The sequence below is a fragment of the Falco rusticolus genome, chromosome 5, assembly GCF_015220075.1.
Source record: "Falco rusticolus isolate bFalRus1 chromosome 5, bFalRus1.pri, whole genome shotgun sequence".
In the NCBI taxonomy this organism is placed as follows: Eukaryota; Metazoa; Chordata; class Aves; order Falconiformes; family Falconidae; genus Falco; species Falco rusticolus.
Genome location: NC_051191.1, coordinates 88,356,340 through 88,380,458, shown reverse-complemented (window position 1 = coordinate 88,380,458; position 24,119 = coordinate 88,356,340). Strand labels below are relative to the sequence as shown.

The window sequence follows — 24,119 nt, the reverse complement described above, 5'->3', positions numbered from 1 at the left end:
TGAAACTTGCCACTTACCTTTTGCTGCTGAAGAGGTAACATCTGGTATTGAGAGCTCAAGTCTGAAAATTTGCCAAGGGATGGGGTTGTCCTTTAATTATTTGGCTGGGCTGTGTCTAACACAGGATCGTTATGATTTTTAAAAGGGTCCCCTTAGTGCCAGTGTGATATAAATAATTAAAAGTGAAAAGTCAGGTTCAGTCTACCTGAGAAAAAAGGCTCCTGAGCTTGGTAATTTCAATGACTAGAATCTCTTCATTGAACTTGTTTCTTTGAAGATTCACCTCTTATGTCATGTCACTCTAAATATTAATTAGAAGTGGGCTTTTCAAAAGCTGATCTCAGAGTACTTTGAAGTAAAGCTCTGCTTTGCTTCTGGGTTTTCTTTCCCAAATACAAGAAAGGGATGGGATGTGCAAATTCTTACATGGAATAATATTCACTTTCCAGTCATTTAGGGAAAACTGGAACAAACACATGTGAACTTGGCTTGTGACAGGCTTCTGGAACGCTGTGCCTTGAATAGCTTTTGTTAATTGACAGCCATGTAGAAACCAGGCTAGCAACATGGCACAAAGCTTGAGGTGCTTTACTTAACCGCCTGTGCCCGAGTTACCGCAGGTGTTTTGCTTAGTTAAGCATGCAGATGGATTTTTTGCTTACGCTAAGGGATCTTCTTACTATTAATTTCCTCAGGCTTTTTCTGCTTGTGGAAATTAGCTGTTAGTTACAGGTCAGCTTTAAGCTTTTGTTTAGAAGAGTATGGCCAAAGTGTTTCAGTTGTGAATTCTAGACGCAGGGTATTCGCTAGGGCAGTGGTCGTTTGAATTTGAGTCACGCTTTATCTTCTGTGTCAGTACCTCTGTTCACACATCCAAGAAGTGGAGACAGTACTGTTCCACTTCCAAGGGAATTCCTGGGCACATCTGAAGGAATTCAGATCCTGAGCTCAAGAACGATACCTAAGCTGAGCTGAGACCATAGGTTGAAATCCCAGTTGAGTGACCTCGGTGTTCTGCTTGCGCTGAGGTGGGCATCATGAGACACGTTGCTCAGATGAGGTTGAGAATGCTGAAGTCATATGTGTTCTGCATTAAACCAAAATATCCTGGGCAGTAATGTGGGGGTTTTGTGGGTTTCCTGGGTTTTTTTGTTTGTCTGTTTTTCTTCCAGGGGATGTCTTCTGTGGCGATACAGTGTGTGGTGTTCTTAGCAGCCGTGCTTCTTTAGAGAGCAAGTACCTTTAGGTTTAGTCACGTAAAGTGCAACTCAGTTTCAGATTAGGAAAAAAAAAAAAAAGTTTATATATTAAAACTTTGAAGTTAAGGGTGGGAAAACTTTTTATCTTAGCTGTTTCCGTGACACCAGCACAACATCCTTGCCTAAAGACCATTTGTACTGTATAGTTTCTTCAGTCCGATTTTAAAAATCTCAAAGGAGCCGATACTGTCTTGTTCTCAGGGATGAGGTGGTTGAACCCTGTTGCAGGGTGGATTTTTGCAGGCGATGGCATCTAGGAGTGAGACGTGCCTGGGTCCTGCCAGTTCCGCTCTGCCCGAGGAGGGCTCAGTGGGCAGCATTGTCTTAGTTACAGCTCTGGCTCCTTTGCTGTCTGCCTCTCCAGTGGTGCAGGAGAATTATGGGGTGCATAAGCAAGCAGTGGGGTGTGTACGTGGATGTGTGGGTGGCAGTATGTGGTACTGTCGGGGACTGGCAGTGCAGCCTGAAAGCACAGCTGGGGAAGGCTCTTCCCTGCTGTTGCTGTTTGTGGGACCTCCTGGCTGTCCGTTCCACCTGTTCACTGCATTTCTCTAGAGCCCTCCTCGCAGAAATCTCAAGGCAGTAATGCATAATTAAAACTTGATAGTGCCTGCCCTACCTTATGGTTGGTCTCCTCTAGGAGAGGAGATAAACGGGACAGTGCAAGGGAGAGTTAAAAATTCCTGAGGTAGAAAAGAAATAAAATGCAGGTAGAGCATGAGAGACTGCATCTGCCTAGAACAATCCTTTTCTGTATGTTTATATAAATAACGCCATCTTTGGGGAAGTATCTCACAGTCCCAGCAGATGGTAGTTGAAGCCTTTTACAGAAAACTGGAAGAAGCCTCATGTATGCAGGCTGTGGTCCTCGTGGAAGACTTTAATCGTCCTGGTATCTGCTGGAAGGGCAACACATCAGAAGTCTCCTGGATTACTTGTGCCCTGAAGTGAATTGATGATAACTTCCTGACACAGGTGGCCGGAGCTGGTGAAGGGAGGTGTTCTGCTGAATTTTATACTTACAGACAAGGAAGAACTGGTCAGGGACGTGAAGGTTAGAAAACAGAAAAGAATGAGGCAAATAGCAGGATCATAACCCTGGACTTCCTATTCAGGGATCTGCTTGGCTGAATCACTTGGGAGACAATCCTGGTGAGAAGAGGGGTTCAGGAGAGCTGGTAGATCTTCAGCAGTTGCCTCCTTCATGCTCAACAATGGTCCATTCCCATGTGCAGGAAGTCAGGCGAAGTTGGATGGAGGCCTGCACATGCCTGAGAACTCTAACAGAAAAAGGCAGCATGGAAGAGGTGGAAGCAGTCAGGTGACTTGTGAGGACACACGAGATGCTGTGTAAGCATGCAGGGATGGAGTTATGAAAACCAGACCCCCCCCTGAAATTCTTGAAAGCATGAAGGGCAATGTGAAGGGCTTCTACAGGTACATCAGCTGCTGGGAAGACTAGGAAAAATGTGTACCTGCTGTGTGGCAGGGGATTTGGTGACAAAAGACAAGAAAAGGCCAAGATACTCAATGCCTTCCCTGCCTTGATCCTTACTGGCAAGATTTGCCTTCGTGAATCCCAGGCATCTGATGCCGGTGGAAGAGCCTGGACTTACCCTTGCTGGAGTGGGATCAGATTAAGGAATACTTAAACAAACTGGGCATACACCATAAAACTGTGTGACCTGGTGGGGTGTATCCATGGGTACTAAGGCAACTGGTTGCTGTCAGAGTGAGGCCATTCTGTTATCTTTGAAAGGCCATGATGGTTGGGGGAGGCTCCTGAGGACTGGAAGAAAGCAAATGTTGCTTCTACCTTCAGGAGAGGCAAGGAGGAGGCTTTCAGGAACTGTAGGCTGGTCAACCTCACCTTTTAATCCCTGGGAAGGTGAGGAAACAAATCTGCTCACAAGTCACGCCTGACAAACTTGATAGCCGCCTTTGACTAGCTGGGTGGACAGGGGAGGGATAGCGGATAGTGTTTGTCTTGACTTAGAAAGGCTTTTGACACTGTCTCCCATAACATCCCCGTTGACAAAGCGATGAAGTACAGACTAGTAAGTGGACAACGAGATGGACTGAGAACTACCAAACTGCTGGGCTCAAAGGGTTTTGATCAGCAGAGCAAAGTCCATCTGGAGGCCAGTCATTAGTGGTTGACTCCCGAGTTTGGTACTGGGGCTGGTACTAGTTAGTGTCTTCGTTGGTAACCTGGATGCTCGGGCAGATGGCACCCTCGGCAGGTTTTCAGAAGATAGAAATCTTGGAGGGGTGGTTGGTGTTCCAGGGACTTCATCAGTCTGGAGAATGTGGCCAGAAGGAATCAAGTTCAGCAAAGGGAAGTGCAGCGTCCTGCGCCTGGAGAGGAGTAGCCCTGTGCACCGGCAGGTGCTGGAGGCCAGCCGTCTGGCGGGCAGCTTTACGGAGCAGGATCTGGGCCAGCAACGTGCCCTCGTGAAAGGCCAGTAGCACCTTGGGCTGCGTCGGGAGGGTGTTGTCAGCAGGCTGAGGGAGGCGGTTGTTCCCTTCTACTCAGCACCACTGAGGCAGTACCTGGAGTGCTGGGTCTGGTTCTGGGTTGCCCAGCACGGTAACAGCACGGGCGTACTGGAGCGAGGCCGGCAAAGAGCCGTGGAGGTGATGTAAGGGAACGCGGTGTCTGGCGTGAGGAGAGGCTGGGAGTGCTGGGACTGGTCAGCCTGGGGCAGAGGCGGCAGAGGGGGATCTTGTCAGTGCGACGCCTGATGGAAGGGAGTAAAGGCGGTGGAGCCAGACCCTTCTCAACGAAAGGCGAGAGGCAGTGGGCACGTACTGAAATAGAGGAGATTCCATTTAAACGTAAGCTTTTTACTGTGAGGGTGGTCAAATACTGGAACAGGCTGCCCAGAGAGGTGGTGGAGTCTCTGTCCTTGGACATGCTCAGAGTCGGAATGGTCACGGTCCTCAGCAACTTGCTCTAGCGGACCCTGCTCTGAGCAGAGGGGTCGGGCTGCGTGATCTCCAGGGGCCCTTCAGCCTGTGCAGTTCTCCAGTGGCACTATGAAATCCAGGGACAGTATGAAATGAAAACCAGAAGCAGAAATCAGCCAGGAAAAATACTCTGGGGTAGGCTGTGTACGGTGTTTTTTGGGTGGTTTGTTGGTGTGTTTTGGGTGTGTTTAAATTGGGTTTGTGGTAAACTAGAAATGGTAATATGCTTTGTGCCTTTGCTTGTCTGCCATGTAAATTGCCGTAATAGATACTTCCTAGCCCTGGCCACTTGCTCATCTGTTTAGATTCACTTTAAATGAGAAAGAAAAACTCAATATGAAACCATGTGCACATCACCTCTGAAGCGTTGCAGTGTCACAGAGGCTGTGTTGTAATGCTTGCCTTAAGGGCCAAGGAGGAGTGTATCATGAAAAAGCAATTAGCAAAATGGTGTAAGAAGATAAATAAGCATGGTATCTAAATACCTTTTTTTAAGTAGGTGCAGCTTCCAGGACAAGGAAGGTAGAAATTAATCTCCTTTAGAGCCGAGCTTTATCACATTAGGTTACTTAGCAACTTGCACTGTACCTTCCTTGGAACGGTCCTGCGATATTCCATAGCATGTGCCCTGCTGCTGTGACCTGATTTCACTCCAGGTTTTTCAGATTCAGCTCTAACATAGTCGGTGGCTCGCTATTGTGATTGCCAAGCTGCTGCTACGTGAGTGTGTAGCTTTGTTCCTTTTCGGCTCATTGGAGGCCTTGAGGTGCAGTGCCTTTTTGGCTGGCAAGGGGAGTTATGTAAAGAGAGAGAGAAACGAAGTTGGAGAGTTAACTTTTTCTGGCCTGAAACAAATTACCATCTTTTGGTGAAAAGAGGAAGAGAACAAGAGCCACCTCATGGATTTGTGCATCCTTAGCTCTGTGAAAGACAGGTCTAGATCCAGAGTTTCAAGGTGGTATTTTCATTGTTGTTAGAATCTGACTTTTAATTCTTCATTCTCTCTTGTGTACTTCTAGGTTACGATACCAGGGATATTTTGGAGGTGTAACTGCTCTAACAAGAGATCAGTTTTCTAAGGTGAATGGATTCTCTAACAACTACTGGGGTTGGGGTGGAGAAGATGATGACCTTCGAATCAGGTAAAATATATATAAAAAAAAAAATGCTAGAGGGAAATGGATGTCAGAGGTGGAGGAATTGGTTTAAAAAAAAATAAATATCAGTGTGACTTCCTACCTAGCCCCCAGAGGTGGAACACTACAGGAGCCTCAGTGCAAACCAGTTTTGCAGTGGGGAGTTGGGCTGCACGGTGCAGTTTTGTGAACAGTTTCCTCGTTGCAAAAGTTCAGGTGCGCCTGAGATCTGGGCCTCCTCCCGCAGCGTTGTTGGTTGTGTGTGCCTTTTGTCAGGGGTTTGTTTGGGTTTTGGGGTTTTTTTTGGGGGGGGTGGGTTGGTTTGTTTTGTTTTTCTCAGCCACACAGTATTTGTACTCTCATGTGGAAATGGGTTGTAATGGAAATAAGGTTGAAGTCTGGAGTGTCGCTTGCCAGAGACACAAATGTGTGGAGTTCCGGTACTTTGCAAAAGTGTGGGAGTGTTTTGGTTTTGGTGGGATTGGGGTTTTTTGCATTCATTGACTGCCACGATTTACTCCAAGCAGGTCGTCGTTGGTATGTGGGTGGTGGTGATTATAGTTAAGGTGGTGAATAACTTGAATTCTAGAAAGCCTGCATACGTATCCGTACGCCCTTTGCTTGTGTTCAATCTAGTTTTGCAGATGTGCCTGTCAAATAAGGGAAACTTGTTAGCTGGAGAGGTTTAGTGGGACAAAAAAGTTAACAAAACTTTTATGTTGATCTTTTGCCCTTTGCCTAGAAGGAAACCTCTAATCTTGCATCACTGTTAGTGAGGGAAGGGGGGGGAGCGCGTGCACCCCCCCACACACCTCCCCCATAAAACCACAACCCTGCAAGCTCTGCTGGCGGAGCCTGTCAGTTTGTAACTTGGGTGCGCTCTGTCATTCTGAAGTGTTTATTCTTTTCAGTTGCTTAAATATGCAAACAAACATTTTGGGGACGTACAGTTTGTATCCCCGGTGATGTTAAACAATGCCACTGGTGAAACCGAGCATGCTGAAGTTAAGAACTTCCAAATGAAATTTTTTTTTCTCTGTGTCAGTTCAGCAGATCAGTCAGCTGTATCTCAAGAAATCTAAAAGGTCTACTGGAGACGTGGATTTCTGTCCCTTCTTAATCACAACTTTTTCTTTTCTTTTTTTCCCCTCCCTACCCCTGGCTAGTGACACCAGCTCCTCTGTGGTAGTGGTGGGGTAAGGCTTGGTACCATCTCAGTCCCCAGAACTGTCACAGTTAATGAGCAAACAAAGGTGACAGCAGTGTTCCTTCAAATGTTCCTGCGGGCAGCGGAGAACCAGCCGTGCAGCACATCAGCAGGATTGACTGAGGGTCTCCGCAACGTTTGCAAGCGGTTGGAATCGGAAAGGGCCGCTCGCTTGTGCGTGGCACCTCTGAACCTGGCAGCTGTTGAGATCTTGGTGTGGAAACCAAATCGTATGACCCAGAGTCACCCTGCCCCTGGGCTTGGCGCATGCCCTTCCCCTGGGTGGGACCTTGGACTGGGCTGGCTGCCTGCCGCTGCAGGCCCCGTGGGAAGCTGGCTGGGCGGTGGGTTGTCACCCAGAGCCGTGCAGGCTTCCTCAGCGGAGCCGGCGGATGGCAGCGTCCCCTGCGGTGGCAGGAGCCCGGGCCAGGGTGCTCCTGGGTCCCACTGTTTTGCCTCTGTGCTTGCGTGGCGCGTGCCATGAAGATTTTTCAGGTCACTTGTTGTTATGTGGTAACCGACTGCGACGGTCAGTCATTGGGAAGCTGTGAGGGGCTCGGGTTTTCCTCAGCTCTTGGGTTTCCTATTGCTCTTTCAGCTGCTGCTGTGACTAGCAAAGACCTGGGCTATTCCCTTCATTCCACTGTCACGAAGTTAACCCTTTCTGCCGACAGAGCAAATGTCAGCAGAGTGGTTAAGCGGTTTAAATGTAGGCACCTGTGTTTAAGGCCGAAAGCTCCAATCAGGTGCCTGACGTCAGGCACTTACATCCACGCATGGGGCTTAGTGCTTGGCACTGTTCTGGGAAAGGAATTTTTCCTTCTTAATAACAAAAATTTTGCAGCTGTCTGCCAACTACTAAAAAAAAAAACCAAACTATTTTTTAAGTGGAGAACAATCAAGTGTAGGGGCTTTATTCAGGAGCTGAGATGAGCTTGTGGAAATACACACGTGGAAATATACATGCGTGGAAATATACACGTGGCAAAATACAGCCCTCCTAGGTAACGCGGGGCAGTGCTGACGAGACCAGACAACGCTGGTTTAAGTGTGCTCTGTGATAACGTGTGCTTAAAGCTCTGCCTGCCTCTGCTGCAGTAGCTACCTGCTTCTCTTCAAAAGAAGGGGGCACCCGTCACCCGACTGGACCTGTTCTGCAGAAATGCAACTCTGCGCCGCATTGCTGTGGCAAAATGGCTTGTGGAAGAGATGCAGATGAGTTTCCTACAGTTCCCTGTGCTTGCTTCCGTGGCATCTAGAGGAGATCAGGTCTCCAGATGTTGTGGGGTTTTGTTTTCCTCCTTAAGCACTTGTTTATAGGTGACATCTTGTTCAGGGCACTATTGCTTCTTCCAGGGTTGAGATGCAGAAGATGAAAGTGGTGAGGCCGTCTGCTGATGTGGCCAGGTACACGATGATATTCCACAAACGAGACCACGGTAACGAGGAGAATGGAGAGAGGTGAGTCAAGAACAGCGTTCCACCTTGAATGGTCCTCGGTTTGTGGCTCGGAGCTGGGCACCTGGGCACCCAGTTCCTTGCTCTAGGCGTTTGTGGTACCCAAGGCTCTGGGGGACACCCCTGTGACACCCCTGTCCCCAGCTGGCAGCTGTTCTGTACATCCGACAGGGTGTTCCTTGGAAACCACCTAAGTTGTAGTAACGTGGATATGATTTCAGAGATAAAACCAAAGGACTTTCTTTCCATCCCCCATCTGATTGTCCACGCTGAGGACAGGGAAGGCATAACTCTACACGCCCAGTAGATACAGAACAGCGGTAGCTCTGCTGCCAAGTTTACTAGTAGTAGGAAAGAGCTCAAAACTCCTCTCTTATGCATGTCACTGAAGATTTTTATTTTTTTTTTCTCCCCTTTTTCCTCAGAATGAAGCTTCTACGTCAGGTGTCTAGAACGTGGAAAACAGATGGGCTGAACTCTTGTTCCTATAAACTGCTCTCGGTGGAACATAACCCTTTGTATGTCAACATCACGGTGGATTTCAGCACGCAGCCCAAGGTCTCGTAAGGGCGAGCACCACACAGGTTACAGGAAACAGCAACGGATTGTGTTTGTGGCTGCTGTTACAGCCGGTGCCTCCCAGTGCGCTCCTTGAAAGAGTACTGCAGTAGCACAGAAGAAAGTTTTTCTTCACAGCATCTACTTGGTTGGTTGAGTTTCCTTTTGTGAGGACTGGAGGTGGGGACTGCCCCGAGGGACAGGTCCTCCTGCTCTGGGCACTTGCTGCTGGGACTTTTGCAAAAGTGTCCTTGTTTGGGCTGGGCCAGTGGAAGGGACTTAGTTAAGTCCCGCAAAAAAATTTGCTTATTAAAAGCACAAGGACTCTTCACCAACTACACGCTGCCTGAGAAAAGCTAGGGTTTTTTCCAGCCTGAGAAAAAAACTGCTTATGTGTAAGGGAAGGGCAATAATGGTAATGGGTGAGATGTTACAAATCTCTCAATAAATGCATTCCATTGAACTCAAAAGGCTTCTCTTGCCCTTCCTTCACGAGCCCAGCTCCCGCTGCTGTGGGACTGCTGAAGTGTCTTAGGGCAAAAGGAGAGGCTCAGTTCTGCAGGGGCTGGCTGTGTCAGATGGAGAGAAATTCCTGTCCCCCTCCTTCAGTGGTTTGGGCCATGCTGTTAGAGCGTGTCTGTGTACGTGCCCAGGCTGCTGCTGTCTGCAATTCTTGTTCTAGAAGGCTGGTACCGGCCTGGGGATAGCTAACTGCCCCACTAAGCAGAAATCTTGAGTAAAGCATCTCCATACCCCATTATACCTAACTGTCCTTACATCTGCTTGTTGGCTACAAGGCCCTTGTGGGTAGATGCAAAACAGGCTTGGGAGAGTTTCTCTTGGGTATAACATATTAAGAATTACATATTAAAAAGCAACTTTGGCTTACTATAATCTTGAAGAGTGACTCTTGGCTAGCAGGCATGTTATTCCAACTGCAGGGAAGGCTGAAGCTTTAAATGAGTTCTCGGGTCTTGGTGGGATAGATGTGTACACGGAATTTTAACATCTCCAAGTGACAACAGCCCATGTCGTGCCTGCAAAGTAACTGGAGCTGGTCAGCGCTGCTGACTGACGGTGAAGACAGACTCCAGCAAGGGCACGGCCTGGGGCAGTCAGCATCAGTCCCAGTCAGGGAAGTACAAGTGCAGCCCTGCCAGGGGCAGAGCTCCACTGCTGACAGGTTTGACTTCAGTTTTCCTCTAGTATTTCAACATAAAATACTTCTGAGAAGTGAAGACAGATCCTTGAAAGATAATTAATGTTTGAGCAAAAGCTGAAATACTGTTTCCATGCTCTGAGCAGGAGGTTAGACTAGGTGACAGCCTCTGCTCCCATTCAGCCTGCCTCCCTTAGAGCCACCATAAAAACATTTAAACACTTACGGATCAGGCCAGAAAAAAAGATGGAAGCTCTAGTTTTGTCTGGTTTTGGGGCAACTTCCTCCTTTATTACATTCTTCTGAAATATTCTAGAAAGTCTTAACCCAAACACATAACTCCATTTATTTTAGTGAATTCACAACAGATATTTACAGAACTGTAACTGGCTTCACCCCTCAGGGGCCCAGACAGAACAGCTTGCGTCCCGATCAATACTTCAATAGAAAGCAGGACAGAGCGATCCAGCTGTGGAACACAGGGTCCAGAAACCCGGGGTCAGCTCACTGTCACGGAGACCTCGATCCCCCCGGCCCAGGAGGCGGGTCTGGCTCAGTTTGACAGTGCTTTTGACAACTTTTCGGGTAAGTCAGAGCCTGTTTATTAGCTCTCGTACCCCGTTCCTGAAGCCTTTTCTTCTAAATCTTAAACAGAACAGTGAAATGTATGAAAGAGGAGTAGCCGCCTCAGGTGGTGAAGGGTCCACAGGACAAGAGGAGGTCGTGGCAGAGCACCTGTATGCATGCTGCCAGGCCGAGCCCAAACTCTGCTTTTGTTTTCATTCTCTTAGGAAAACGGGGGAACATATCCAATGTCCACGGTGATGTTGGTATAAAGACGATGCTTTGTCCTGGAAAGGAGCTTGAACTCCAATGAATTCATTCCGTCATCTTTCCACGTTTTTTGGGTGTTGTGTCGGGAAGCAGGCCTGAAGAAGGAAGAATACCTGCAGTTAGAAGAACAAAGGCAATGCTTGCAACTGACACTGCGGAAGAAACCAGCCTCCCTGAGGCAGCAAGGGCTTAGCAGATGAAAGCTGCTAGCAGAAAAGCCCCAAACAATTCTCACAGAGTACAGAGAGAAGGCACTGTGTGAGACTAAACAGACCAGAGGAAGTTCATGCCGAGTGCTCTAAGCAGGGAGGGCAAGTGGGACTGGAACCTCACTGGACAGGGAGACCAGAGAGGTGCCAACTACAGCCTGTAAGACCCAGGGAACTGGGAGAGCCCAGAGGCTGGCAGCAACGGTGGCCATAGCCTGCGGGAGGTGGGGGTTAAGCCAGGGTTCTTACGGAAACCTGAGGTTTGAGATGATAGAGGGAAACCTGCACTGTTGGTGTGGTATGAGAAGCCTCCACCGCACCTGACCCAATACCCTCCTCCAGCTCTTAAATAAAACTAAGCCTTTGCTAAGCTCTTGCATGTCTCCAAGCCTGCATCCTGCTTTCTGCTACTGTAATGGCACATCGTAAACTCCCCCAGACCGAAGAGCAACTTTTTGTGACAGGGAAGTTGTAACAAAGTGCCTCTTCAAACTGAACTCCCCCTATTTACAAAACAGGCAGCATTTTTTTTTAAGTCTTATTCCCAGAATAATTTGACGCTTAAATCTGGTATCTGTTGGCTTCCTACCTAGCGTGCGTCCTTAACAATGGGAAGAAAGTCAGAAACGAGGAGAAATCCTTCAACTGCAGAGATGAGCAGAATGGTTCAGTTAAAACTGCCTGGCACCCTTCTTTAAAGAGCCACATTAAGGTGGAAAAACAAGCAGTGGCATCAGGACACTTACTGCCTCTTCTGAGGAAGATGACGGTAAGAATCAACCTGCCGCAAGGCAAAGAGCAGCCTCCCAGCCACCGCCCCCCGAACAGTTACCTTCTCCACAGCTCCTGTCTCTCTGCCTCATCATCGTAGTCCATCACTTTGTAGCGCCCAAGGTGAGGTGATGTCCGGACTATTTTCATTCCCGCCAAACGAATCCTTTAAAACAAACAAAAATGTTTGCTTAGGCATAAAGATGCCATTTCTAGGCTCAGTTAGAGGAAAGTTCAGTCAGAGATGATTTTCAGTGTTAATGCAATAAAAGCAAAATGCGGAAGATTAAGGGAGTGACTTTAAGCCCACAGTGCCACGTTATCTTCTCTAGCAGGTTCTAACCAGGCTTGGCCTGGAAAGCTCCCAGCCCCAGCGCGCTTCGACAGGGTACAAAGAGGATTATAGCAAGCAGGGAATGAACAACAGCATGCAGAGCATTCAAGAGCAATTCCCACAAATCTGACAATTAAGCATTATTTTCACTTCCTTGTAAGAGCGGAGCTTTTACTGCCTCGAGGTCCCTCACCTAAATCTAAGAAAAACCAAAACAACCCAAACTTGCGGTTGCTGAAAGGAAGCCAGTCCCGAGTTTCAGATCCAGCTTAAGCCTCCCTCTGTTCTTTGAGAGGTGCCATTCATTCAGATGCCCCGATTAGAGTGCTGGCTTCGTAAAAGATTAGCGATAAATACAGGCACCAGACAAACCAATGCGAGCTGCTCAGCTGCAGGACAGTTAGATAAGAAAAAAGTGAACCAAAGGCTGAGAATTCCAGAACAGAGCTCTTAAAACCAGCATTTTGGGTGACTTTCAAGCAACCCACTGCTAATGGAATCTGTGTTAGTTCACCAATAAAAAGCGCCTGTAATAGTGCTAGGGCAGGCAAACCTCCGTTATCATGGGGCAGCTCTTAGACAGAGAAAATTCCTGGGGAGGTTAAGAACGAATGTTTGCTCAATTGAGGTTATCTAACTGGCATGTTTGCAACGTTTGATTGCCTTCTGTTGAGATCTGGTACAGCAGCAAGCTGCACTGAGGCAGGAATGTTATAAAGCTGAAAGAGGCAACAGAACTGGAAATATTTGTTAGTCTAGAGCCATCAAATGATTAGAACACTTCACTGACAGTATGACAGTCTGACTGAGTTTTAGACAAGGTTTCTTGTTTTCTGAACGAAAGCTTATTGTGCATTCAGTGAAAAAGACAAGAAAAAGCAAGAATGCTAAACTGTCTTTGCTGTATCAGGTTTTGCATTGCAAGATTAAACCAAAACTATAATATGAAACAGTTAATGTATTCACTTACTGTTAAGAACCCAACAGGCTTTCCTGTAGCTGATAATGTTAACACAGAAGTGGTTAGAGTAGTGTTTTCTTCTAATAAAAGGGAGATCCTGGTGTCTGCTAGGACTAATGCTATAGAGCACTGCAGTCTGCCAACAATACGTAGCAGCCAGTATGTTTTTGCACTAACTGCTTTAATAAGCAGTATCCCAGCTAAAAAAAAAACACCTTTACACAGGACTTTTTTTTTTTTTGACATTTCAGTGTCCAATTTCAAATACTAATTAATTGTGTTGCTACATGGTTAGAAGTGCTTGAGCACCTACTAAAAATCCAAATCCCAGTAGATGCATCAAGCTGGCCATTAAAAATAGCCAGCTCATTCCTAACTTCTGCAGGTTGGGACTTCAGTATGTGAATAAATCATTAACAGGCACTGTCCATGGCCCCCGTGTACCTACGGGCCAGAACAATGCTCATCATAGTAGAAGTTCTCATGAGAAACAACACAATTTCCTTCCCTTCAAGAAAGGGCTATTTTGGGATCCACATAACCAACCTACCTGCCTTAAGAGATTCCTGTGAGGAAGTGCACTCCTACGTATAACTGGCATGTCTCTTTACCCTCAGCACTGAAACCCACATTACTAAATGCCTAAGCTGTACTAAGAACAGCTGAACAGAACGAGCATTGTAGTGTTTGATGTAAAGATCTATTTTCCTGGCATTCTATTCCTTTAATAAATGCTGTTCAGTAAATCTCTAAACAATCATACACCCTTTTAGTTAGCTTTTTCTGAAAGGAAAAGGAGGAATTCTATGTTAGCAAATCTGTCAATTCCCAGAAGAATACTGCTTTGTAAAAACTCCTACAGTCCTCGAACAGAACATTCCACCAAAACTGTGTACCTTGTCACACTGTGCAAGACCAAAAAACACACAAAGCTTTTATTGTCAGTTTAGTTCTATAAACTCCCCAGGAGCTTGCCTCAGTGCAGGATGATAAAGGTGCACAGTGCAACTACAAAGCTCAATAAAGCAGCTACAGTCATGATTTTGCACTTGAAGAAATCACATTAGGCAGAGTACCCGGAATTAAACTCATTGTATTCACTTCTATAGCATGTGCTGCCATGGCAACTAAAGTACAAAACCCCCCATCAGATCTTGCTGTCAGTGACTCACAGTAGTACACTCGGGCTTCTCCATCACCCAGCACTGCAGACAGCAGTTAGAATTCCTTGTGCTCCTTAATTCCAACTATCGGTCATTAGGTAATACTTGGAGCAGTCTAGATGCACTTAACATAACTTAAATTCCCAACTGTCTGAGAATTAATAGGTACCTTCTTGGCTGTCTTATTCATCAAGCTTGCAGATTCCTTCCCTCCCTTGGGGCTGTTAGATGTCAACGGAGTCACTTGTCAACTACTGGTAGTTACAATCCCTCGGATGCACTCCAGAGCGACTGAAGGCACAAGGATGTGAAGTAACATTCTGCCCTCGAAAGTCTGAGAAAAGCTTTGTCTTCCCAGCACACAAGGATTGGATTCATAGATACTGAGCATCTTCTGACATGAACCATTCCCAGCGCCAACAGCATTTTGGATTAGAATGATACCACAAGCACATTAAGGAACAATATCTTAGTTCCTTTCTTAAGGTAATGCCACATGTTTCACTAGCCAGCCTGGTTCTATTTTAAGCCTGTCCTGTACATTATTAGTACCTTGTAGCAATGTCATCATTTTCACCACCACTGCCCCAGTATGTGTTTGGAAACCCATTCATCTTCATGTAATGTTCTGGAGTCAGAGCAGATACACCCCCAAAAAAGGACTTGTATGGTAGGCTACAAAAGAAAGAAAAAAAAAAAAAAAGCATCAGCATTGAAGGCTAATACAGTCCTCCACAAACTAACGTGATCCAAGTCCCCCATATATTACTCGTACACCTTACAGACAACTGTCATTACAGCGCCAAAACCCAAAACAGCAAAATCAGTGTAATTCCTACCACTTTCCACCCCACCCTCCCCCTCAAAGACCACACTAAAACTGGTTTTGAAATTCACAGCTTGGGTCAGTTCAAAATACCTGCATCCTATCACACATCTTCCACATGATCCAGTAATTCCCACCCCTATACTTTTATTCCGGAAGGGAAAGCAGACAGAAATCTGCCGGCCGTGTGCCAAGCTGAGCTGACAGCGCAACAGGGAACTGCAGGCAAGGAACTGCTCAAGGTTGCACGCTTCCGTCAAGGATACTATTTTCTGGGGAAGTCACTACTGCAAAACTAACAGACAATGTCCTAAAGGCTGCAGCTCTCACTGTCCTCGTTCATACCTCCTATCAGGAAGCGAACAGATTAGCATACATGCATCCAAAGCAACTAGAGGCACTTACGTGTACTGAAACTTGTCCATGGCACTAGCCATGTGCTTGGGATAGTATTCATCGCAAACATAGAGATTATAATCATTCTCAGGTACAAGGTCGACATCGTGCAGGAGGAGGCAGTCCCAGTCTTCATCCTTCAGGGCTTCCCTGACACCAACGTTAAGCAGCTTTGCTCGGTTAAATGTACCATTCCCCACCTGGAAAAGAAAACCTGCGTTTCTTCACCAAAACAACAAAGACAATAACTCAATTAAAATTTACATTAGTAAAAAAAAAAAAAAAAGTCTTATTCAATTGGAATGAATCAAAACTGGCTGCAAATTTCATGCCCCAGACTCTGAAAATTTCAACCATTCTCTTCACGATATTCTTAACAATTGTAAGCTTTTTGGTGTCAGGGGCTACATACTGTGGGCACCCGAAGCAGCTGACTTTTAAGAGACCAGCGAGTCAATCCTCAGGTGTACACCTGCACATCGACACTTCTTCTGTGACTGCTGCTGCTTATTAAAGCTTAGAAGGAGGGGGGTGGGGGTGGCATGGGGACCAAACAACCTTGGTCAAACAAAAAAGCTTCTTCTTCACCCCAATCAACAATGAATTTTAATTAATGATTCCAAAACTTGGTCTCTTGCCACTGATCTGTTGCAACACCAGTCCATATCGGTTAAAAATGGCCGTTTGACTTGCACAGGCTGCTCCACAGCAGGGTCAAGCCAGATATTTTTATTTGATAGAAAATAAAAATATCCAACTTCACTTTAGCATTCCATCTGAACTGCTTGGCTCAGTAGCCACATTGCCAAGATAGGGGCAAACCACATTCAACTCCTGAACAGCTGATAGTGCAGATTACCACTTAATGACAACTTTAATCCTCTAAAAGTAGGGGGGGGGGGGGGGGGAATAGCAGAACCCATCAATAGCAGAATGATGATGTCGACAAGTGGGATGACATTTCAGTCACTAGCAGCCACAGAGATGGGACAGCACATAACTGACCTGCTCTCAATCCAGGCATAAAACGGTACTTCCACATTTCTTGTTCAGAACCTAGCCCTTAACCGGGAAGCTCAGCTACGCCACCAGGCACTTTTGATTTACATTTACCTGCTGAATCAAGTAGATACTGTAACTGAGCTGCTGGCGCTGCAAGAATGGATGAATATAGTAGAGAAGATGGTGAAGGTACTTCTCCTGGTTCCTGTAGGCTATGAGGATGGCTGACTTGTAGCGGGCCAAGCAGTGAGGTGGCCTGTAGCGGCCACCAGGTTGAACAAAAGGATTTTTTTTGATGATCATTCTTTCAGTAGGGAGCACCCTGAAGGTGATGGTTAACGGACCAACTGTAAGGAGAGACAGGAGGGGGGGTAAAAAAGTAAGATCAGTGGTGTTTCTCAACCTTCATTCAAACCTATCAGATTAGCTATGTATGTTTACTACTCCAGGCACCAGCCCCACCACAGAGGAGGTAGTGCCACACAGATGTGCCCCCATGATGAACTCCACCACAGCCTGCTGGCCACCTCCCCAGGGCTCCCCAGGGAGGGGTGCTGGGCTCAGCACCAGGACAGCAAGGCGACCTGCCCAACGCACCCCAAATCCCAGCACAGCCAGCAAGTCCCACCAGGCTCCTGCACAGCTTGCTTTTTCCTGGTGTGGGCTCACTGCTACACAAAGCAACTCTCTTGCCTTGTGTTGCTTAGATGAAATTCATGAATAAATGTATTCACTGTAAGAATAGCGCTGGAAATGAACCCAGATGAACAGACATACCTGCTTTTGCTACCCATAAGGAAAACGTCCCTAAGCTTCTTCAAGGACAAATATGTTCATAAGGATATTCAGCAGGTTGGGGTAGAAATAGTTTAAAGCTTGGGTGAATACAGCTGCTTCAGGAAATGTTAGCTTTATCTTTAAAAAGAAGTTTCAAGTTCAATTTTATGTTCTAATCACATGCCACAAGGGCTGTATTTGCTGTATTATTGAATTTTATACACTGTGACAAACAGGCAGTACTTCAAAATTTTGGGAGAAGCAGATGACAGAACTGAGAAGGAAGAAGAGAGATGGTACATTTTCAGGAACAGGCACAGAGTAGCAAAAGAAACTACATATAATAGTTATTCTACCCAGCACCTCAATTTTGAATACAAAACATACCAGATGTGTTCAACAGTTTTTACCTAATTAAAAAAGTAATCTGCATTTTTATATGAATTCTTCAATTCATCACATGGAAAAAGCTTGACAAGTCATAAGTAAGAAAGAATCAACATAAGGTGTCAATCACCATTTCAACATAAGCCTCATATTGTTACAATATGAATAAACAAATTCTAGTTATTTAAATGCCTGTCCTTCTGGGTAGTGAGAAAAGATTCCAGAACTAGCAGAAGAGTTATATTTATACACAAGTCTGCATGTCTTAATGGTTTCTAACCACCATCAACTTTAAGAAAATAAAGCACACTCGCCGAACCAGATTAAAATCTGTTACTTAAATGAACTAGGAAGAAACCTTTACCTATATCACAATTAAAAGCAGACAATTTGACAATTTCAAATGAGTTTTAAGTAGGACCAACAATTCTCTACAGGCCATGATACACAAAGACAATTTTTTTTTGCATCAGAAGCCCGTGACGCAAAATAGCTATAAATAAAATTCTTTTCCTTCCAAGCTCATAGTTAATGCCGTGGCTGTCTTAAAGCAAGTTTTTACTACCTTGTAAGTCAAGACTCCCTCTTAAACCACTGAAATAAAATATAATGTCAAAAAACTTCTATAATAAAGCATGAGAGAAAAAGAGCAAATATTTAGGTCTGGTGCTTAGTACCTTTCATTTAAGCAGGGAAAGGTACACGTGTCTTCAGTCTAAGCACTTCAGCAGGTGAGTCCAGAAGATATTTCTTACAACCCATTCCATACTCGAGCCTGTGCTATAATTTTAATGAAAAAAAAAAAAATGAAGCCTGCACTCACCCACATCCTGTTTAACTGACACAGAAACAACATCCCTCCACTGGGTTTTGGGGTTGGGTTGTTTTTTGTTTGGGTTTTTTTTTTTTTTTTTGAGCACTAACAAGGCTCAGGGACTAAATTTGGTGTAAGATTCAGAACTGGGAAACATTTTGCTAGTATGTAGAAGTTGGTACACCTCACATTTCCGAGGTATCACTTTCCAGTCCTTCCCTCAGTATCTAAAATGCAGGGGGAATTTGATTTTGACTGAATTACCCTCAAGTACGAATCTAGAAAACATTGCCATAGCTTTGTACCCAAAATATTAGTGTAGTTCTTCAGAGAATCATGCTGTGGGTCCACAAATCTAGGTCACATTTACAGTTAAGGTTTTATGATGTTATTACCTACTTCTATGCAGACAATTTCCTATTCTGTCTTTAAAACTACCACATTTCAGTCCAAGGTTGTTTTTAACCTGTAGTTTATGTTGCTTTTTAGATATATGAACTCCCAGATTATCAGCTCTTTTAACTAAAGCACCATTAACCGCTGATTTGATGACAACTGGAGCTTGCTAAAGAAATGTTATATTCAGGCTGGATTTCAACTAAAGATCATTGTTCCAAGGAAAACACAAGAAAGGGAATTAATCCCTTTTGTTCTCCCACAAAGGCAGAGTTTTGTTTTCTGTAATGGAATTTGGGCTCTTTGTATTGCAGAGTAATATTCTGTAGCAATAATCCTTAAATTCCAAAGAATCAAATCTAAATTTGGACATAAGGGTATGATTAAGATAATGTGCAACAGTTTCACTCCTGTCGTCTCCTTCCATACCCAATGGATTCATGGGCCCATATGATCCATTAGGGTAACATCTGCATTCTTCAGGTTTTTCAAGATGTCACGTTGTCCCAAGCTGCCTGGCTCCGTACCTCAGATGACTCAGCTCAAACTCAGAAACTATATGCCAAGGAAAAGGGGAAAAAAAGAAGTTAGCCTGTGACGTATATCACCAAAACCTCTGACTGCCCTACATTCCTTGGCTACAAGCTAAATTCTGGCTCTCAGGTCTCCTTCCTACCCAATTAACAAAAGGCTAATGCACTGTAATCCAATTCAAACCCAGATGCGAACAGAGCAGTTGCAGGCTGGATCAAATAGGGAAAAATAAAACTGCTAAACCACAGCTTTGAGAAAGGACAAAAAAAATCACCTTACACATACTAGAAAGCACAGGATCCCAATGCAGACAAGGTACAGACAGAATCAACATCCCGAAGCATCGAAGCAATTTCTCTGTACTCTGGCCCCTAAGATCCTTCTGTGCCTGCACCATCATACAGAGGGTGTTTAATTAATATGAAAATTTAGTGTGTAGGGTTAAAACTCACAATTCCCTGTCTGTATTCTTAGCTGCTGCCAGTGACAGCATACTCCCTGCTTGCTTTGCTTTCTAGGTAACACATTTAACTATCAGGGGGATCTATTGATTTTGACCAGATCTATCCTAAGAAAGAAAGTAGGTAACTCCTAAGCATCTTGCTGCACATTTAGAGTTAGCAGCTATAATTACTGAGTTCAACCAGAATAAGTAGGAACTTACGCAAGGTAAGCAAATGGGAACAGCAGCATGGATGAATACCTCACTGAGAAAGTACAGCACCACACACCACATTAACAGAGTTGTATTTGTATAATTCTACCACTGTTTGAATGGAAGGGGAAAACAAAAAGCAGACCAACAGTCTTAATGTAAGCACCATTTTCTAATGGCAGAATACAAGGCTGCCTCAACTTCACCTGAAAATAAATCTCAGCATCACAACCTTTCAACTTATTTTTAAATCCAAGAGAAGAGACTCCAGTGGGAGAGCATCCATTAGAAAATGTAGCAGGAGCTACTCATTACCACAACAGATGGTCACACTTATGAAAAGGTTATGACAGATGGGTGCGAAAGGGAGTAACTACTACGAGAAGGGCTTGGAAAAAAGTAAATCTTCTGTAGCAAGAGCAAATCATAAACAGCAGAGTTACAAACAGAACTTTCAACTATTAAAGTCCTCAAGGGCCAAACCAACCTGTTCAGCACATACTATGCATGAAGTAAGGTACCTCTTTAAAAAAAAATAATAAAAAAACCCAACCCTGAGTCTTCTAGCATAACTTCTTCCTGGTAAGAAGAAAAGATGAACCGAAGCGACACATCTTGTGTACAATGTAAGAAAGTCAGATTTTTAATTTAAATGCTACTTCGTTAAGTTTGAGTAAGCACAACGGTAGCATGTAAACATTTTGCTTTCCCCTAAAACAAAAGGTGGTGGAAACAGTCAACTGGTTACTTCTGTAGAAACTTTAACCTTTAAGGAAATTGAGTAATTTATTCACAATATTAATGAAGACACTGAGTATCTAGTACAATGCTTTACAAGTTGTCGGTCACAAAAGATTGAACGGAAACCACTATGTGTTAAAAAAGTAACATTAGTCAGCAACTCCCTAGTTCTTCCAAGGCAGAGGTGTTTAGCAATTATACTTTAATTCTCACTCCACAGCCCCAGAAGAACCAAGATGCTGTAGCTTCAGGAGGTAGGAAAAAGACAGATGAGCTGCAAGCTGATCTTACATTCAAAGTTATCAAAATGATCTACTATATACATAAGTGGAAAAAGTGCTGCGCTTCATAAAAGCCCTGATGCAGAAACCATTTAAGCCATTTGGCATTCTTCCAGTTACTTTAACACGCTTTGCAGTAGACACAGTGACTTATTACCAGCTCTGAATTGGAGACTGGAGCCCTCAAGAATTGATTTGAAATCTCATTTAATGGAGTTTATGAAATTAATATTAAAAGGCATCATTCTCTCTGATGTAATGCTTCCATGAGAGATCAGTCCCACAAGAGAAGATGGTAACAACCAATCAAGACATTTATAAAGTATTTATATGTCTACTCATATGCACCCATCATACACAAAACAAAGGGCAGCTACCTAGCAGAGTAGTATGCATTTCTTGGGTGAAAAAACCCCCACCAAAACACACAAACCACCCAGAAAAGGCTGGCACATAGTCATACCAGAAGGAATAATTTACTTTTTATATTTAAAAGGAAATATCACCAAGCAGAAATTAAGAAATCCAAGTGCTCTGCTGCAACTTCAGCTGAATCCATATCAATGCTCCAAATAATGTTTTACAGCAACGCTTCATATGCTCAACTTTAATTTTTTGTGCAGCAAAACTCCCACAATTACTTTGCCTCCTATTTTTTTTGCTCCCAGTCAACCTACCGTTTGTTTCTGTCTATATCTAACATGATGTTTTCATTTTAACTCTGAAGTACCACATGCAGGCCAATCCCCTCAAGACTCTCAGGGATGAGCAGAAGGAGTCTTAGAAAGATTTCATAGCTTTGAGAACACCGATTAGTGTAATTTTACTCTGTGTCTGCCTCCTCCATATACGTCACTACTCTTGCTTATCTGATGGTTTGCAGTGAAGCTGCTCAGAATTGCATCTCATTTTGTTAGGGTTTTTTTTGTTGTTGTGGTGTTGGGTTTTTTTGAGACCAAAGCTTTCTCATTTGACATTTTTCAGGACAGTGGATTCTCCCCGTAGTGGAGACAAGCAGGGTGCAGGCATGTTTCTGCCATGCTTTTTCAAAGAAAGCAATTAAGTCTGAAACATGGAATTGTAGCTTCCCTAAAGAACTGATGGGCTGTAGACAGTGATGAACAGAGACTGCACCAAGACCATTACAACTGGTACCTGGGCAAAAAGGCTCTGTACTATTTGTATTTCAGCATTTACTTAGTAGAGCCGTTTCTAAGGGAAATGCTGAAGCATATACCCAAAAGTTGTCATACAATTTCATCCTACATACTGCATGTATTTCATTTAACTTCAGCAACGGATGAAGGAAGAAAATTTCCCTAAAGAACAAGCATCATTCCAAAGACTGCAGTCTAAAAAGGCTCATCCAAAACGTCCCAGCAGTAAGCAACTCGACAGAAGACTAACCACAGCGCTGGCTTCCCATAATACTTTCACCTGTGAACCAAGGTCAGCCATTTGCTCTTACTGTGCTCCACGTGCAGTGATCAGCTTTCCTAGAACAGCAGGCCAACTATTAAGTAGTGCTCCAAGAATAAGTATATGCAAGACTCAGATATGCAGCAACCTGTGCAGTATGGAAAACCAGACAAAGAGTACCTTATACACAGAACTCTAAGAAGTAGGTGTCCCCAAACCAGCTGTAAGTGCATCTTACAGAGCTCATCCATTCTTGGCTGGCAGAGTTGAATTGATTCATTATTATCAGACACGTACCGCTTTACTGACAACAAACTTGCATTATGGGTTTAACTTTGTGTTCACTTAAAAGTTTCTCAACTGTTTTAGTTGTGCAGCAGCTGGATGAATGCTGCCTCTAGTACCAGCTCCAATTTGGTCCTCATGTAAACACAAATTAACCTGTGACCAGGGGAGAAGTTTCTAAGTCTGAAGGATGCACAACAATCCTAGGCCAAAAAGACGACCATGAAGAGCGAGGTACCAAGCTACATTCTCATACAGGCAGTATTTAAAGCCAATGCAACCAACTTACGTTGAACTACAGGTTTGATGTAGGGCTGAGACAAAGGACCCAGGAGTTACATTGAGTCAGAAGCCTCAATGCAGTTACTCAAGTACAATTGTCGGCAAATTTTATACAGGAGTGCCAAGAAAAAAAAAGGGTTAGTAACTTGGTATTAACACCATGCACTGTGCTCGCTCATGTTCTGCAATCTCTGTGTAGCCAAATCCTTAAAATCAGATTCTTTTAACTAATTACTTTTTCTCGCATAACCAATAAAACCGAGTTAATTAACACACGAAAACGTTGTCAATGTATTACATCTGTATACCACTTTTAAAGTGGAAAAGTTTGAAAAATACAGAACTTGGATTTACAAAGTGCCCAGCGTCCCCACGTACCAAAGCAGTGCCACCAGACACCGTGGGTTCATACCTACCGAATATCGGTGACTGCGCCGAGCAGTACGGCATAGCTTCTTCGTCGGGGGCCGGGGTAAACAAGCTGAGGTTTGTGTACACGTCGTGAGTTTTGGAGTAATCCAGCACCTGAGACGAGTCTAAAAACCCACGGAACACATTTGAAGGTCCACCTCGGTAGAGTATCAGGATAAATATCGCTTGGAAGACGAACAGAAAGAGCAGAAAGCAAGGGTTTTCGACGCGCGAGAGGGACATCGTTCCCAGCCCATGCTCCGGGGCCAGGCGGGTGAGGATGTAACCGCCTCCGGCAGCCGCCTTCAGGGGCCGCGCCCCGGGGACCCTCCTGGCCACACTTCCCGAGGCGAGGCGGCAGCCCGCTCCTCCAGCGCGGCCTCCTCAGGGCGCTGGGCGCCGAGCCGCCCCGTCCCGCTCCGGCGAGCTGAGGGAGGGAAAAAGCCGTCCAAGGCCGCCCGGAGGAAAGAGAGCGACGGGGGCAGCGGCCGCCCTCATACGCCCTCACGCCTACCCCCGCGGGACAGGCTCGCCCGTACCGCCCCGTACCACCGCCTCCCGGAGGCTCCCGGCTGCCCAGCCTCGCCCCGCCTCAGCCCGGGGTGCGGCGGGGAGTTCCCCCCCGGCCGCCTCACAGCCGGCAGCGCGGCCCTTCCCGCCCCGCCGCCGCGCACCCGCCCCCGCCCGCCTTCAGGCGAGACTACAGCTCCCAGCATGCACAGCGGGGCAGGGCGGCCCCCGCCGGGCGGCATGCCGCAGGGCATGCTGGGAGATGTAGTTCCCGCCGTCAGCCGGGGTGGCCGCCGGGTAGCGGCGCTGTGGGGCTGAGGGGAGAGGGGCCGGGGCTGCTGTACCCTGGGCCTCTGTCAACCCGCGGCCGCCGGCCCGGCTTTA

The 24,119-nt window shown here is 45.4% G+C and overlaps 2 protein-coding genes across 6 annotated transcripts in view; one reads left to right on the top strand and one right to left on the bottom strand.

The window, feature by feature from the left end:
- The window catches only part of B4GALT4 (beta-1,4-galactosyltransferase 4), a 34,576-nt gene extending 25,518 nt beyond the window's left edge, over window positions 1-9,058 (top strand). For all 3 annotated transcript variants that reach the window (XM_037388018.1, XM_037388016.1, XM_037388017.1), the window contains 3 exons: window positions 5,249-5,371; window positions 7,929-8,033; window positions 8,456-9,058. In XM_037388018.1, the coding sequence (XP_037243915.1) occupies window positions 5,249-5,371; window positions 7,929-8,033; window positions 8,456-8,597 (370 nt within the window). In that variant the 3' untranslated portion in view covers window positions 8,598-9,058. The remainder of the gene's footprint in view (window positions 1-5,248; window positions 5,372-7,928; window positions 8,034-8,455) is intronic.
- A 953-nt stretch (window positions 9,059-10,011) lies between these two features.
- On the bottom strand, window positions 10,012-23,872 carry LOC119148193 (beta-1,4-galactosyltransferase 3-like). 3 transcript variants are annotated; one of them, XM_037388021.1, is made up of 8 exons: window positions 23,231-23,328; window positions 19,047-19,172; window positions 18,085-18,187; window positions 16,355-16,590; window positions 15,251-15,441; window positions 14,572-14,694; window positions 11,623-11,727; window positions 10,012-10,676 (listed from the first exon to the last, which is right to left on the bottom strand). In XM_037388021.1, the coding sequence occupies exons 3-8, from the start codon at window positions 18,089-18,091 to the stop codon at window positions 10,535-10,537; spliced, it is 804 nt and encodes a 267-aa protein (XP_037243918.1). In that variant the 5' UTR covers window positions 18,092-18,187; window positions 19,047-19,172; window positions 23,231-23,328; the 3' UTR covers window positions 10,012-10,534. The 3 variants fall into 3 exon arrangements, with proteins under 3 accessions (XP_037243918.1, XP_037243917.1, XP_037243916.1); XM_037388020.1 differs by having other exon boundaries at window positions 18,085-19,172; XM_037388019.1 differs by lacking the exons at window positions 18,085-18,187; window positions 19,047-19,172 and having other exon boundaries at window positions 23,231-23,872.
- Between the last annotated feature and the right edge of the window lie 247 nt (window positions 23,873-24,119).